This window comes from Coregonus lavaretus, assembly GCF_964263955.1.
Source record: "Coregonus lavaretus genome assembly, chromosome: 4".
Lineage (NCBI taxonomy): Eukaryota > Metazoa > Chordata > Actinopteri > Salmoniformes > Salmonidae > Coregonus > Coregonus lavaretus.
This window is the reverse complement of record NC_139991.1, coordinates 74764957-74782026: the sequence shown is the minus strand read 5'-3', so window position 1 is coordinate 74782026 and position 17070 is coordinate 74764957. Positions and strand designations below refer to the sequence as shown.

The 17070-nt window shown below is 44.5% G+C and overlaps 1 protein-coding gene across 1 annotated transcript in view; it reads right to left on the bottom strand.

Annotated features, from left to right (window-relative positions):
• The window catches only part of fbn2a (fibrillin 2a), a gene marked incomplete at both ends in the record, with an annotated part of 247780 nt that overhangs the window by 180145 nt on the left and 50565 nt on the right, over positions 1 to 17070 (bottom strand). Inside the window, 3 exons of the mRNA XM_084159776.1 lie at positions 2765 to 2890; positions 9158 to 9283; positions 15781 to 15978. Coding sequence (XP_084015902.1) covers positions 2765 to 2890; positions 9158 to 9283; positions 15781 to 15978 — 450 coding nt within the window. The remainder of the gene's footprint in view (positions 1 to 2764; positions 2891 to 9157; positions 9284 to 15780; positions 15979 to 17070) is intronic.

Genomic DNA, 17070 nt, shown 5'->3' with positions numbered 1-17070 from the left:
CTGCAGATCAGGACCTTGATTAGCTGTATCAGGGCCTGAGGGCTGGAACGAAACCCTGCATTCCCTGTAGCTCTCCCTGTCGCTTCACTAATTGGCGAAGTAGTCCACACACCTTGTGTGCTCTAGGTCTAAATCCAACACTCATGAAAAGACTAACCAAACAACATCGCACCCTCCCAGGAGCTACGCCTGATCTAATCTAATAGTCTGTTTGGTCTTCTTTGTTGGTCTTTCTGAGGGCTGAGGGAGAGAGGGAAATAGCTAGGGGTTGAGGGAGAAAAGAGAGTGAGACCAGCGCAGTGTTCTTTATCTCTGGAGTTAGTTATCTAGGGGTCGAAGCAGCTCTCTGCTAATGGACGGCCTCGAGAGACAGAGGAGCCAGAGACAGGGCAACAGGCCAGACCGGCAAATGCCTTAAGCTCTGGAGACTAGGGGCTGCGTCCCAAATGGTCAAAAGGAGTGCACTACATAGGGAATAGGGTGCCCTTTGGGACACTGCCTAGGGGGCTTCCAGCTGTTAGGCCACATTTCCTCTCTTTCTCTTTGGACTTTCTTTGGACTTTCTTTTGACCGTCTTTCTTTCTGTACAAAAATGTTGACATTGATAAAATACCTGTTATCTAGAATAATCTCTAAATACAAACGTCAAAATTGGATGTCATTTTGCAGCTTGAAACCACCCCACTATCCACGTCATCCTTCACCTTGACTTTCACTGTGAACTTCACTGCGAATTTCACTTTGATTTTCACCTTGACCTTCACCTCTTTTCTCTTTCCCACCACTCTCTCCTCCTCTCCCTGTCTCAGCTGGGGGAATCTGAGGTGTGTGATGGGTGGTAATTGTAGGTTAAGGTCCAGCTGCTGACAGTGTGTGATCTCTACCCAACACACACACACACACATTCTCCACTTGTCAGAGCATGCTTCAGATGGAGGTGTAGCCTGGCCTGGTCTGGTTTTCTCCCCTGGATCATCCTGGTAGCCATAACCCTAACCCTGGTAACCCAAACCCTGCTCTGTAGTCTGTAATTGGGCCAGACACACAACAGTACAGTACAGTACGAGAGATAGAGAGAGATAGAGAGAGAGAGAGAGAGAGAGAGAGAGAGAGAGAGAGAGAGAGAGAGAGAGAGAGAGAGAGAGAGAGAGAGAGAGAGAGAGAGAGAGAGAGAGAGAGAGAGAGAGAGAGAGAGAGAGAGAGAGAGAGAGAGAGAGAGAGAGAGAGAGAGAGAGAGAGAGAGAGAGAGAGAGAGAGAGAGAGAGAGAGAGAGAGACAGAGACAGAGACAGAGACAGAGACAGAGACAGAGACAGAGAGAGAGAGAGAGAGAGAGAGAGAGAGAGAGAGAGAGAGGGCTCCTGATGGGCCCTTCTAATTCACATGAAAGAGCTGCTGATGGAATGAGGGAGAGCGGGGTCTCGGGCTACGGGGTCGATGACACGGGTTGTTAACAAGAAACCCGATGACAATGACTTGCACCTTTCTTTCCGAGCCAGCAGCGGAGACACTACCGTTAAGCCTCCCCGTCTCAACATTCCAGGCATCGCTGGTGAGGATTGGGGGAGTGGGGAACTTTGACCCGTGAAAAAGGTGGTGGTAGCCCCAAGCTTGGATGTGGTACAGTCCATGCTACAAGGCCAAAGGTTGAATGCAAATATGGAATAGCTCCAAACCTCATGATGGGTGGACGAATACCAATGATGAAGTGCTTTTGATAAAAACATTTCAACCGTTATTTACTCAGGTAAGTGTAATCAACATAAAATCACTTTTTCAAAAATAATCTGGTCTTTATAACATAGGTTATTGTGCACAAGTTCAGTTTCTAAAAAAGCAACTATACATTTACCAGAGTTAAGCCACCAACCACAAGTAAATAGATGACTAGCTATGTGGTAGGCCTTTATGATGGAATGACTGGGGCTAAGTCACAACAGAGCTTTCTGGAGGAATGGGCTTTAACACAAGGGGAACACCAAATCCAATATCCGCAAACAGGAAGAGTGGACAGAGATAGAGACAGAGAGAGAAACAGAGAGAGACAGAGAAACACAGAGAGACAGAGAGAGACAGAGAGAGACAGAGAGAGACAGAGAGAGACAGAGAGACAGAGAGAGACAGAGAGACAGAGAGACAGAGAGAGACAGAGAGACACAGAGAGACAGAGACACAGAGAGACAGAGCGAAGAGAGAGCGAGAGAGAGAGAGAGTTAGAGCGAGAGAGACAGAGAGAGACAGAGCGCAGAGTGCAGAGAAAGAGAGAGACAGAGAAAGACTGCCTGCCTGTAGTTACACACTGAGTAAATGAAGCTGAGAGGAACTGGTGGGCAGCAGTCTCAGCACCGTGCAGATTACACAGGGATAACGCTGCACCTGAAACAACACACGCGCGCGCGCACACACACACACACACACACACACACACACACACACACACACACACACACACACACACAGACGACAAAAACCCACACATGCCCACACAGAAACACACACACACACACATGCCCAGTTGCACACACACACACACAGTGGGTAACGTGAAAGTCAAGCTTAAGCCTAAGGCCATGGCTAAATGGAAATAAATCCAGTTTCTGGTACTGTGGACTAATACCCAAACAGTACATCACCCAGATGCTAGCAGGACTACCAGATGCTAGCAGGACTACCAGATTTGCATTGGATGAGTGTTAGTTAAACCCACTATTTGAGAAAAGATATAGGTCCACTAAAGTTTATGGTATCTACTTAGCTCTGCTTACCAATGCAGCGAGTTCTGTCTGGAGATGGGATGTAGCCAGACGGACAGACACAGGAGTAACCGCCCACCGAGTTGAAACACTGTCCTCCGTCACACACGCGGGCAATGGTGACACACTCATCCACATCTGAAATGACAGGGAAAGAGACGCGTGTCATAACCCAGTGTCTCATTGGCGTCAGACAGCGAGGAAAATCTTTTTGACTAATGTGTTAGTATAACTGTTGTCATTTTGTTGAAATGGCATTTTCCACATTCTCTACGTGTATGGTGTTCTTCTATGATGAAAATAAAATAGATATCATTCCCACAAAAACACAAAACAACACAAAATAAAGACCATATTTCTCACAAATACATTTCACAAATAGGGACAAATTGACATTTTATGTACACACTGCTGCCTACACAATTGCCCCTTGTGGGAATTGAATTAAACTTGGGAATTGAATTAAACTTTGGAATTGAATTAAACTTTGCAGTCTGGCTGCAATGTTGTTTTTAAAGGGTGGATCAAGTTGTGTGAGGAGGCTACAGTAAGGCCACATCCCAAATAGCACCCTATTCCCTATATAGTGACCAGGGCTCTGGTCAAAAGTAGTGCACTATATAGGTAATAGGGTGCTATTTGGGATGTAGCCTGAGCCAGCACCGTGATGAGTGGCTTCTCAGTGTTAATCCCTGTGTATATCTTTACAAACAGTGACTTGCACTTGAAGAATCCAAAGCATGTTGGAGAGGCAGTAAAAAGAGGAGCGTTAGAGGAGGTTCTTCCTATTTACCTTTGTCACTGAAACAGTGGGCTCAGTGTTGGGACTGTTAGCTCAGTAAAGTACATCCAGTCTGCAGCACTAACACACTGGACCACGTCTCAAAGGGGAAAAGGACTTGGCGAGAGGTAGACGCCATTTTGAGGCTTCAAGGGAAGGAGTGTCTCGATTTTTTGGTATTTTTGTCCTGTTTCAAATGGATGGCTTTTGCCAAGATTTGATATCCAAAGGTATTCAATTCCATTACTTGCTAAACCTCATACATTAAAATGAAATACTCAGTTCTACATTGTTCTAAACTATTTAGGGTTACATGGTCAGTACTAATCCCAATATACAAGTATTTTATCACCAAAGGCAAACAAAGAGCTGAAGTAGACCAAAGAGCTGAATTAGACTGCACCAAAGAGCTGAATTTGACCAAAGAGCTGAATTAGACTGCACCAAAGAGCTGAAGTAGACTGCACACCTAAAGAAAGTGACCTCAAGGATAGTTCCTTGATTCCATACTGTGTTTACTCTCAATGGCGTTTGAAGCTAAATGCTAGACACAACAAGCAGCTATTTGAAACATAAACACGTAGACAATAGGATAATTGTTTACGGGGATGTAATTAGGGGTGAATGAGCGGTTTCATAAATAAGTACCTGGCACCTAGAGGATCAAAAAGGCGTAAGTTATAGACTAACTGAGATGTTTCCGTAAATTATAGACTGACTGAGAAGATTAAACAGACGGTAGGAAGATAGTAATTAGCCACGAGGCTAACACAACAACGGGAATTAGCAGGGTCGAGCCAGGCCAAATGCCCAAGGAATTTACAAGACTGTAATTACGCAGTTCTAAACAGCTTGTTAAGTGTCTTCTACTCTGAAATGGTTTCAGAGGACAGCCTTATCGTGAGTAGGGATTAGGCTAAGGATGAAGATTTCCCAAAAACAGCCTAACATGCGGCTTGCAGAGAGGAACTTTGGGAGTTAGAGTGACGTGTGGGACACTAATGCTCAGTGTTCTAGTTTAAAGTTAAGTTTTAACCTATACCCTGACCTTTATCCTTACCTCCAACCCTGACCTTTATCCTTACCTCCAACCCTGACCTTTATCCTTACCTCCAACCCTGACCTTTATCCTTACCTCCAACCCTGACCTTTATCCTTACCTCCAACCCTGACCTTTATCCTTACCTCCAACCCTGACCTTTATCCTTACCTCCAACCCTGACCTTTATCCTTACCTCCAACCCTGACCTTTATCCTTACCTCCAACCCTGACCTTTATCCTTACCTCCAACCCTGACCTTTATCCTTACCTCCAACCCTGTTCCTGTGAGCTACCATCCTCTAGGTTAACTCCAACCCTGTTCCTGGAGAGCTACCATCCTGTAGGTTTTAACTCCAACCCCTTCCTGGACAGCTACCCTCCTGTAGGTTAACTCCAACCCTGTTCCTGGAGAGCTACCGTCCTGTAGGTTTTAACTCCAACCCCTTCCTGGACAGCTACCCTCCTGTAGGTTAACTCCAACCCTGTTCCTGGAGAGCTACCATCCTGTAGGTTAACTCCAACCCTGTTCCTGTGAGCTACCATCCTGTAGGTTAACTCCAACCCTGTTCCTGGAGAGCTACCATCCTGTAGGTTAACTCCAACCCTGTTCCTGGAGAGCTACCATCCTGTAGGTTAACTCCAACCCTGTTCCTGGAGAGCTACCATCCTGTAGGTTTTAACTCCAACCCTGTTCCTGGAGAGCTACCACCCTGTAGGTTAACTCCAACCCTGTTCCTGGAGAGCTACCGTCCTGTAGGTTTTAACTCCAACCCCTTCCTGGACAGCTACCCTCCTGTAGGTTAACTCCAACCCTGTTCCTGGAGAGCTACCGTCCTCTAGGTTAACTCCAACCCTGTTCCTGGAGAGCTACCGTCCTCTAGGTGAACACCAACCCTAATCTAGCGCACCTGATTCTAATAATTAGGTTGATAAGATTAATCAGGTTAGTTACAACTGGAGTTGGAATGACCTACAGGAGGGTAGTTGGAGTGACCTACAGGAGGGTAGTTGGAGTGACCTACAGGAGGGTTGCTCTACAGGAACAGAATTGGAGAGCCCTGCCTTAAGCCCTCAAAGTTATAACTCACCATAACCCTAGAGGTTCTTGAGGTCTCTGTAGTCATAATTTTTATGAGCTAAAGTCATAATTTTAACGATGCATGTCCATAAATCACAGTTCCGATATCTGCCATTTGCTACGGTTTGGACAAACGTCACATATAGACCAGAGTTTATGAGATCATGTTGTTAACACCCACTTATCACATACTTCTCAATACATCATCTTACTGTTTCATTCCATGTACCCAGTAGCTTCAGAAAGTATTCACACCCCTTGACATTCTATTTTTTTGTTGTGTTACAGCCTGAATGTAAAATGGATTAAATTGAGATTTTTTTTGTCACTGGCCTACACAAAATACCCCATAATGTAAAAGTGGAATTATGTTTTTAGAATTTTTTTCTAATTAATTAAAATTGAAAAGCTGAGATGTCTCGAGTCAATAAGTATTCAACCCCTTTGTTATGGCAAGCCTAAATAAGTTCAGGAGTAAAAATGTGCTTAACAAATCACATAATAAGTTGCATGGACTCACTCTGTGTGCAATAATAGTGTTTAACATGACAATTATCTGTAAGGCCCCTCAGTCGATCAGTGAATTTGAAACACAAATTCAACCACAAAGAACAGGGAGGTTTTCTAATGCCTCGCAAAGAAGGGCACCTATTGGTAGATGGGTAAAAAAAACAGACATTGAATATCCCTTTGAGCATGGTGAAGTTATTAATTACACTTTGGATGTTATATCAATACACCCAGTCACTACAAAGATACAGGCGTCCTTCCTAACTCAGTTGCCGGAGAGGAAGTAAACCGCTCAGGGATCTCACCATGAGGCCAATGGTGACTTTAAAACAGTTACAGAGTTTAATGGCTGTGAAAGGGGAAAACTGAGGATTGATCAACAACATTGTAGTTACTCCACAATACTAACCTGTTTGCAAAAAGGCACTAAAGTAACACAGCAAAACATTTGGCAAAGCAAATAACATTTTGTACTGAATACAAAGTGTTATGTTTGGGGCAAATCCAATCAACACATTACTGAGTACCACTCTCCATATTTTCAAGCATAGTGGTGGCTGCATCATGTTATGGGTATGCTTGTCATCGTTAAGGACTGGGGAGTTTTTCAGGATAAAAAATAAGCGTAATGGAGCTAAGCACAGGCAACATCCTAGAGGAAAACCTGGTTCAGTCTGCTTTCCACCAGACACTGGGAGATTAATTCACATTTCAGCAGGACAATAACCTAAAACACAAGGCCAAATCTACACTGGCATTACTTACCAAGAAGACAGTGAGTGGCCGAGTTACAGTTTGACTTAAATCTGCTTGAAGATATACAGTGGGGGAAAAAAGTATTTAGTCAGCCACCAATTGTGCAAGTTCTCCCACTTAAAAAGATGAGAGAGGCCTGTAATTTTCATCATAGGTACACGTCAACTATGACAGACAAATTGAGAAAAAAAATTCCAGAAAATCACATTGTAGGATTTTTTATGATTTTATTTGCAAATTATGGTGGAAAATAAGTATTTGGTCACCTACAAACAAGCAAGATTTCTGGCTCTCACAGACCTGTAACTTCTTCTTTAAGAGGCTCCTCTGTCCTCCACTCGTTACTTGTATTAATGGCACCTGTTTGAACTTGTTATCAGTATAAAAGACACCTGTCCACAACCTCAAACAGTCACACTCCAAACTCCACTATGACCAAGACCAAAGAGCTGTCAAAGGACACCAGAAACAAAATTGTAGACCTGCACCAGGCTGGGAAGACTGAATCTGCAATAGGTAAGCAGCTTGGTTTGAAGAAATCAACTGTGGGAGCAATTATTAGGAAATGGAAGACATACAAGACCACTGATAATCTCCCTCGATCTGGGGCTCCATGCAAGATCTCACCCCGTGGGGTCAAAATGATCACAAGAGCGGTGAGCAAAAATCCTAGAACCACACGGGGGGACCTAGTGAATGACCTGCAGAGAGCTGGGACCAAAGTAACAAAGCCTACCATCAGTAACACACTACGCCGCCAGGGACTCAAATCCTGCAGTGCAAGACGTGTCCCCCTGCTTAAGCCAGTACATGTCCAGGCCCGTCTGAAGTTTGCTAGAGGGCATTTGGATGATCCAGAAGAGGATTGGGAGAATGTCATATGGTCAGATGAAACCAAAATATTACTTTTTGGTAAAAACTCAACTCGTCGTGTTTGGAGGACAAAGAATGCTGAGTTGCATCCAAAGAACACCATACCTACTGTGAAGCATGGGGGTGGAAACATCATGCTTTGGGGCTGTTTTTCTGCAAAGGGACCAGGACGACTGATCCGTGTAAAGGAAAGAATGAATGGGGTAATGTATCGTGAGATTTTGAGTGAAAACCTCCTTCCATCAGCAAGGGCATTGAAGATGAAACGTGGCTGGGTCTTTCAGCATGACAATGATCCCAAACACACCGCCCGGGCAACGAAGGAGTGGCTTCGTAAGAAGCATTTCAAGGTCCTGGAGTGGCCTAGCCAGTCTCTAGATCTCAACCCCATAGAAAATCTTTGGAGGGAGTTGAAAGTCTGTGTTGCCCAGCGACAGCCCCAAAACATCACTGCTCTAGAGGAGATCTGCATGGAGGAATGGGCCAAAATACCAGCAACAGTGTGTGAAAACCTTGTGAAGACTTACAGAAAACGTTTGACCTGTGTCATTGCCAACAAAGGGTATATAACAAAGTATTGAGAAATACTTATTTTCCACCATAATTTGCAAATAAATTCATAAAAAATCCTACAATGTGATTTTCTGGAAGAAAAATTCTCATTTTGTCTGTCATAGTTGACATGTACCTATGATGAAAATTACAGGCCTCTCTCATCTTTTTAAGTGGGAGAACTTGCACAATTGGTGGCTGACTAAATACTTTTTTTCCCCACTGTATGGAAAGACCTGAAAATGGTTGTCTAGCAATGATCAACAACCAATTTGACAGAGCTTGAAGAATTTGGAAAATAACAAATGTTGCACAATCCGGGTTTGGAAAGCTCTTAGATAATTACTCAGAAAGAATCACAGCTGAAATCACTGCCAAAGGTGATTCTAACATGTATTGACTCAGGGGGTTGAATACTTATCTAATCAAGATATAGTAGTGTTTTATTTTCATATATAGTTTTGACATATGTTAGAATTTTTCTTCCACTTTGACATTACAGACTATTTTGTGTAGATTGTTGACAAAAAAGGACAATTAAATCCATTTTAATCCCACTTTGTAACACAACAAAATGTGGAACAAGTAAAGGGGTGTGAATACTTTCTGAAGGCACTGTATGTTCAAGTAATTCCTTAGGATTATGTTAAAGAAATACTCATTACAATACCCAATACAATGATACATTCTCTTACTTCAACATCCATTATTGTGTATCTTGAGCGGTTTAACAGTAAATCGGATAAAAAGGGAAATGAGAGAAAAAGGTATCGTTAAGCCAAAATGGCCGCCACCATTTCCTGTGTTACTCACCCTCGCACTTCTGGGAGCCCTCTTTCTGCCTGTGGCCAGCTGGACACTTGCACTCGTACGAACCCACAGTGTTGATGCAATTTCCTCCCTGGCATAGTCCCGGGATGGCCTGGCACTCATCAACATCTGGACAAACGAGAGCAGAGCACATAAACAACCATAACAGTGGTCAGGTCAACGTCGCACACTGTAAAACATAATTACACAAGTGGAAGTCATAACATTTTTAATATTGAAATGACATGGCCCATGCTGGTCCATGTTGACTCCAATGCTTCCCACGGTTGTGTCAACTTGGCTGGATGTCCTTTTGGTGGTGGACCATTCTTGATACACACGGGAAACTGTTGAGCGTGAAAAACCCAGCAGCGTTGCAGTTCTTGACACAAACCGGTGCGCCTGGCACCTACTACCATACCCCGTTCAAAGGCACATAAATATTTTGTCTTACCCATTCACCCTCTGAATGGCACACATACACGATCCCATGTCTCAATTGTCTCAAGACTTAAAAATCCTTCTTTAACCTGTTTCCTCCCCTTCATCTACACTGAATGAAATTGATTTAACAAGTGACACCAATAAGGGATCATAGCTTTCACCTGGATTCAGCTGATCAGTCTATGTCATGTAAAGAGCAGGTGTTCATAATGTTTTGTACATCTATTTTTCTCCAATGTTGGTACATTTTGTGTCGCTGTGATAAAACACTTTTCACTTTTCATGTGATAAAAATCACAAGTGCCCATTTAAAGCGTTTAAAACCAAGATATGGACACTACTACGGTTAAATAAGAGGGGCGCTGCGACACCTTGTCGGCTTGTAAAGATTTCAGAGAACATAAACTGAGATTTTGTCATAATAGAGTAACTATCTTTGATCGGCAATGACATTGTTATGAATTGCCAACATCGGCCGTTCATAAATTCAGAGCGTTATCATGTTCCTCAATTAATTCAGCGCATTTCCAGTAGGATATCTCAACACAGAGCACGCTCAGGACACACAGAGCGCACCCAGAGTATAGGAGTATAGCGTTGTGGAATCATACAAACATTGTTACGGAAGTCAAATGACAAAAGTCAAATGTGTTAAACTAGCTACATTACCTCCTTCAACGAATGACAGAATATCGCCTATATTTGGTGAAATCGAGTTGATGATTATACAGATATCAGATCAGCTTATGAATAACAGGGAGATGAAGAGTGCAAATAGTTTAAATATCAAGGTATCTTAACGAAAAAATAAAGAAAATAACCATATCTACTCTCATACCGTTTGTTGATCACACATCACACTTTCTACCAAAGCTCTCATATCGGCAGCAAGTAGGAGACAGCGCAGAGAAGTGGGGGAAATGTTATAGAGGTATTTTGGCATGCATAGGCGAGAGACGTGCTTTGATAATGCAACCTTTATATTACAGAATAAAGTTTCACATTCTCATGTGAGACAGGAGTCAGGATTTTGGGTTTCAGTGGGATTGGGACTGGATAGGAAAATATCCTAGGCTCTAGGACAGGTGAAGATATAATTTTACCTCATGCTTCTCTGAATTGTTAACAGACATGCATAGATCTATGCATAGATCTATCAAATGTGACTGTCTGAAGAGTCAAAAATGACAGCTCAAAGAAGCACACGTTCTTTTATAGGCTGTGCTGTAGAGGTTTCATGTAGGGTTTATTAACTGCATCCGGGTCGCGTTTGCAGTCCGGCAGCGTCAATTATGCGTGTGCTTTGAATTTATGCTAACTTTGTGTGAAGTAGATACGCTATGCTAAAGACTTTTGCTAATCTGATGCTGTTCACGTTGTGTATAAATCGGGAAATGTGAAGAGTGATCCCGTGACAGTCCCGGGATCCCAGTTACCCATGTTAATCCATAGACAGTACTAATCTCAGGTAGAGCAGTCAGATAACCAACGAATCATATAACTGTTATTATAACTGTTGAAAACGGTTGACTATCAGAGGGTTTGGTTAGCTTAGCTCTTTCATTGCATTTACAATACACTCAAACCAAAATGGCTGCTTTAGCTTTGGCATACCACAACATGCATGTCTCTAGCCTCAGTTAGATGATGAATGAGCACTCCTCTCTCATCTCTCTCTCACCAGTCAGGTTGAGACTACCACATGCACGTATTAGGAAATACTTGGTTTTGATGTTCCAGTCAGGTTGAGACTACCTGTGATGCTCCCCATAAACTCCTTGGCAGGGATTTCAAACACTGCGAGAATGGCTCCATACTGCAGTGATTTAACCCACGGCTTGTCTTAGTCTGCAGCACGGCAGCCCTGTCTTCCCTACCACCCCATCTGGAATGGCTTGGCGTAATGTCTACCACATTGGTGGTGGGGTGACGAGGTGTTAACAAACAATACACTGCACACTAACGCTTGGATTGTGGCTTTATGCTTTACTAAAATCGGCAAAGCAGAGATATATTTGCTGTATTTGTGTACATGTAGATACAGGTACATGTAGATCAGGTACAAAGTTTGGACACACCTACTCATTCCAGGGTTTTTCTTTATTTTTACTGTTTTCCAACAGTCTTGAAAGAGTTCCCACATATGCTGAGCACTTGTTGGCTGCTTTTGTTTCACTCTGCGGTCCAACTCATCCCAAACCATCTCAATTGGGTTGAGGTCGGGTGATTGTGGAGGCCAGGTCATCTGATGCAGCACTCCATCACTCTCTTTTTTGGTCAAATAGCCCTTACACAGCCTGGAGGTGTGTTTTGGGTCATTGTCCTGTTGAAAAACAAATGATAGTCCCACTAAGCGCAAACCAGATGGGATGGCATATCGCTGCAGAATGCTGTGGTAGCCATGCTGGTTAAGTGTGCCTTGAATTCTAAATAAATCATAGACATTGTCACCAGCAAAGCACCCCCACACCATCACACCTCCTCCTCCATGCTTCACGGTGGGAACCACACATGCGGAGATGATCCGTTCACCTACTCTGCGTCTCACAAAGACACGGCGGTTGGAACCAAAAATCTCGTATTTGGACTCAGACCAAAGAACAGATTTCCACCGGTCTAATGTCCATTGCTCGTGTTTCTTGGCCCAAGCAAGTCTCTTCTTCTTATTGGTGTCCTTTAGTAGGGGTTTCTTTGCAGCAATTCGACCATGAAGGCCTGATTCACGCAGTCTCCTCTGAACAGTTGATGTTGAGATGTGAACTCTGTGCCGTATTTATTTGGGCTGCAATCTGAGGTGCAGTTAACTCTAATTAACTTATCCTCTGCAGCAGAGGTACAGTGAGGGAAAAAAGTATTTGATCCCCTGCTGATTTTGTACGTTTGCCCACTGACAAAGAAATTATCTGTCTATAATTGTAATGGTAGGTTTATTTGAACAGTGAGAGACAGAATAACAAAAAAAAAATCCAGAAAAAAACGCATGTTATAAATTGATTTGCATTTTAATGAGGGAAATAAGTATTTGACCCCTCTGCAAAACATGACTTAGTACTTGGTGGCAAAACCCTTGTTGGCAATCACAGAGGTCAGACATTTCTTGTAGTTGGCCACCAGGTTTGCACACATCTCAGGAGGGATTTTGTCCCACTCCTCTTTGCAGATCTTCTCCAAGTCATTAAGGTTTCGAGGCTGACGTTTGGCAACTCGAACCTTCAGCTCCCTCCACAGATTTTCTATGAGATTAAGGTCTGGAGACTGGCTAGGCCACTCCAGGATCTTAATGTGCTTCTTCTTGAGACACTCCTTTGTTGCCTTGGCCGTATGTTTTGGGTCATTGTCATGCTGGAATACCCATCCACGACCCATTTTCAATGCCCTGGCTGAGGGAAGGAGGTTCTCACCCAAGATTTGACGGTACATGGCCCCGTCCATCGTCCCTTTGATGTGGTGAAGTTGTCCTTTCCGCTTAGCAGAAAAACATCCCCAAAGCATAATGTTTGCACCTCCATGTTTGACGGTGGAGATGGTGTTCTTGGGGTCATAGGCAGCATTCCTCCTCCTCCAAACATGGCGAGTTGAGTTGATGCCAAAGAGCTCCATTTTGGTCTATCCAACCTTTTGACTGGTACATGTAGATCAGGTACATGTAGATGCTGGTGCCACGTGAGGTCAGGAGTGTCTCTCTCTCTGTCCCCCCCCCCCCCCCCCCCCCCACGCTGCTGGTGCCACGTGAGGTCAGGAGTGTCTCTCTCTCTCATTCTCAGATGGGCCTCTCTCCGTCCTTACATAGATACACATCCTACTCTATCCCCCCACCTGCTCTCTCTCTCTCTCTCTCTCACTCTCTCCCTCTCTCCTTCTGACCTCACATCACTGCTCGACGGGGGCTTTACAAGCGCCTGCTTGTTGCCGTGGCAGTGGGCGGTCGGTCGCCATGGCACTGAGCGGCGGGCGAGGGCTTTAGAGGAGATTTAACACCTAGCTGTTCATTCACTCCTCTAACAGAGACAGCAACAGGGCTGTATAGACCCAACCCAGCACATCCTCCTACTGCCTCCACTGCTGTATGGAATGGCCTTTATAAAATGTTCCAGGGGCCCCCTCACTCCTTCTCCCTCTCTCTCATTCTCTCTCTACCTTTATGGACTGACTCTCTTGTTCTAATCCCTCCCTTCCTCCCTCCATGCTCTCTCTCTCTCTTCCTCACTCCATTCCCCTCCCTCACTCCCTCCATGCTCCCTCCCTCCCAACCTCCCTCCCTCCCTCCCTCCCTCCCTCCCTCCCTCCCTCCCTCCCTCCCTCCCTCCCTCCCTCCCTCCCTTCATGCTCCCTCCCTCCCTCCCTCCCTTCATCCTCCCTCCCTCCCTCCCTCCCTCCCTCCCTCCCTCCCTGTGTTCTCTCTTTCTCTCTGTCTATCCCTCCCTTCCTTCACAGAGGCAGTGCTGGAGACTGTGCCATGAACGGTGCTTCTGTTTGGTTGATATTGTCAAGAGGGAGTAGCTTTAGGTTGACCCTTTAGTGACCTCAGGTTTTCATGGAGAACCCTTCTGACAGGGGGGGATCTAAGAGGACTACCACTTAATTTGTTTGTTCATTCATTCACTTGTCACCGTGTGAGACCATAGACATGATAGGAGACCGTCTCCGCTCTTTTAAAGTCCTTTATACTTAATAGTTTAATAAGACATACAGTGGGAACTTCACTGTTTTACCACAGGAGGGGATTAGAAACCTCAAGGAGGGATTTATGGTCCGCGCACATAATGGCACCCTATATTTCCAATATGCCCATCGTCAAGATCTGCTATTTGACAGTTATTGTCTAGTACAGATGCGCTGGTTCAAAAGTTACTTTTCAAAATGGCCGTGCTCTAGCACCGGTACAGTGTTAATGTGACGAACTCTCAGAAGCTGACGTCATGGCCACGTGGTAAATGTGTTTGCTATCACCTAACATTAACATTTCACATTTTAGTAATTTAGCAGAAGCTCTTATCCAGAGCAACTTGCATTTAGTGCATTCATCTTAAGATAGCTAGGTGGGACAACCACATGTCACAGTCATAGTAAGTAAATTTTTCGTCAATAAAGTAGTTATCAGCAAAGTCCGAGCTAGTAAGGGGGGAAAAAGTCAAGTGCGAGTGTTAGTTCACAAAATGCTTTTTTTTTTTGTTGGGGGGGGGGGAGCGAGGGGGGGTACTGTGAAACACACACCCACACACGGGCACACACACACACACACGGGCACACACACACACGGGCACACACACACACACACACACACGGGCACACACACACACACACGGGCACACACACACACACACGGGCACACACACACACACACGGGCACACACACACACACACGGGCGCACACACACACACACACACACACACACACCAGGGTTCGGGCCAATTCAATTCAGGAAGTAAACTGAAGTAAAATTCCAATTCAAATATTGAAAAATTGCATCTATTTTCAATGACTTCTCAATAAGCTGAAAAGGGAGAAACTATTTATGTCCAAAGTTTGTCCATTTTTTAGATATTTTCATTCAAATCTCTTCCTGAATCGACTGACTCAGGCCCCTTTAGTCCGTCAGCAGACGAGACTCACAGAGCCCAGTGTGTGTGTGTCATCCTCCTGAGGTTAGGAATGAATATTTAGGGATCCCCCCCTTCACCCCTCCCTCTCAGAGCAAGGCCCATTAGAATTCAATGGAGACCTGTGGGAGTGTGTGTCCGTAGGGGGCATTTCCAGGTCAGTTGACAGTGAACTGGATTGCAAGGCTGGCATTTGACCTCAGCTGGTCCAAAGTCTTTGTTTTCAAATGCTTTTTCAAAAACTGAGGTGACCACTAGGGCTAACATTATCTGCAATGCACAGAGTAGTGGCTATTTGCTGTTTGTGTAATTACATGTTGATAATTTTGTATGCATTATCAATTGTGGCTACACCTCCTCTCATCCTATAATTATCATTTTAGATCACCCAGTTATCTCGATTGTGACCTTATGTGAACACAATTTGACGAAAACAAATATTGATAAACACTTAACAAACGTTTTTTTTTACCAAACTTGACAAACACATGACAAAAAAAAAGTGTGTCCAATTAATTAGTTAATTAATTTAAAAAATGAATTGGAAAGCTAGTTTAAACTTGACGTATCCCACTCCTCACCCTGGCAGGCTCCGGTGCGTATGTTGGGGATGAAGCCTCGGCGGCATGGCTGGGGCTGGGCCGGGCACATCTCGCAGGGGTGTCCCCAGGCACGACCCACCGTGGCACAGCACAGAGTCTTGGTGCACACGATGCCACTCACCTGGCCCTGGCACATCTGGTTGCTGACCTTGGTGAAGCAAGGGCCTGTCCTGTAGTCTGGGAGAGAGCAAAATAATTCAGTTAGAAGCAATGGAAGTAGTTGGTAGTTAGAAGTCCTATCACTAATGTATACAGTGTATTCGGAAAGTGTTCAGACCCCTTGACTTCTTTCACCTTTTGTTACGTTACAGCCTTATTCTACAATGGATTAAAATGTAAGTTTTTTCCCCTCATCAATCTACACACAATACACCATAATGACAAAGCAAAAACAGGTTGTTAGAAATTTTAGCAAATTTTATAAAAAAATTAAAACTGAAATATCACATTTACATAAGTATTCAGACCCTTTACTCAGTACTTTGTTGAAGCACCTTTGGCAGCGATTACAGCCTTGAGACTTCTTGGGTATGACGCTACAAGCTTGGCACACCTGTATTTGGGGGGTTTCTCCCATTCTTCTCTGCAGATCCTCTCAAGCTCTGTCAGGTTGGATGGGGAGCGTAGCTGCACAGCTATTTTCAGGTCTCTCCAGAGATCCAAGTCCAGGTTCTGGCTGGGCCACTCAAGGACATGCAAAGACTTGTCCCGAAACCACTCCTGCGTTGTCTTGGCTGTGTGCTTAGAGTTGTTGTCCTGTTGGAAGGTGAACCTTCGCCCCAGTCTGAGGTCCTGAGCGCTCTGGAGCAGGTTATCATCAAGGATCTCTCTGTACTTTGCTCCGTTCATCTTTCCCTCGATCCTGACTGGTCTCCCAGTCCCTGCCGCTGAAAAACATCCCCACAGCATGACGCTGCCACCACCATGCTTCACTGTAGGGATGGTGCAAGGTTTCCTCCAGACGTGACACTTGGCATTCAGGCCAAAGTGTTCAATCTTGGTTTCATCAGACCAGATGATCTTGTTTCTCATGGTCTGAGTCCTTTAGGTGCCTTTTGGCGAACTCCAAGTGGGCTGTCATGTGCCTTTTACTGAGGAGTGGCTTCCGTCTGGCCACTCTACCATAGATGCCTGATTGGTGGAGTGCTGCAGAGATGGTTGTCCTTCTGTAAGGTTATCCCATATCCACAGAGGAACTCTGGAGCTCTGTCAGAGTGACCATCGGGTTCTTGGTCACCTCCCTGACCAAGGCTCTTCTCCCCCAATTGC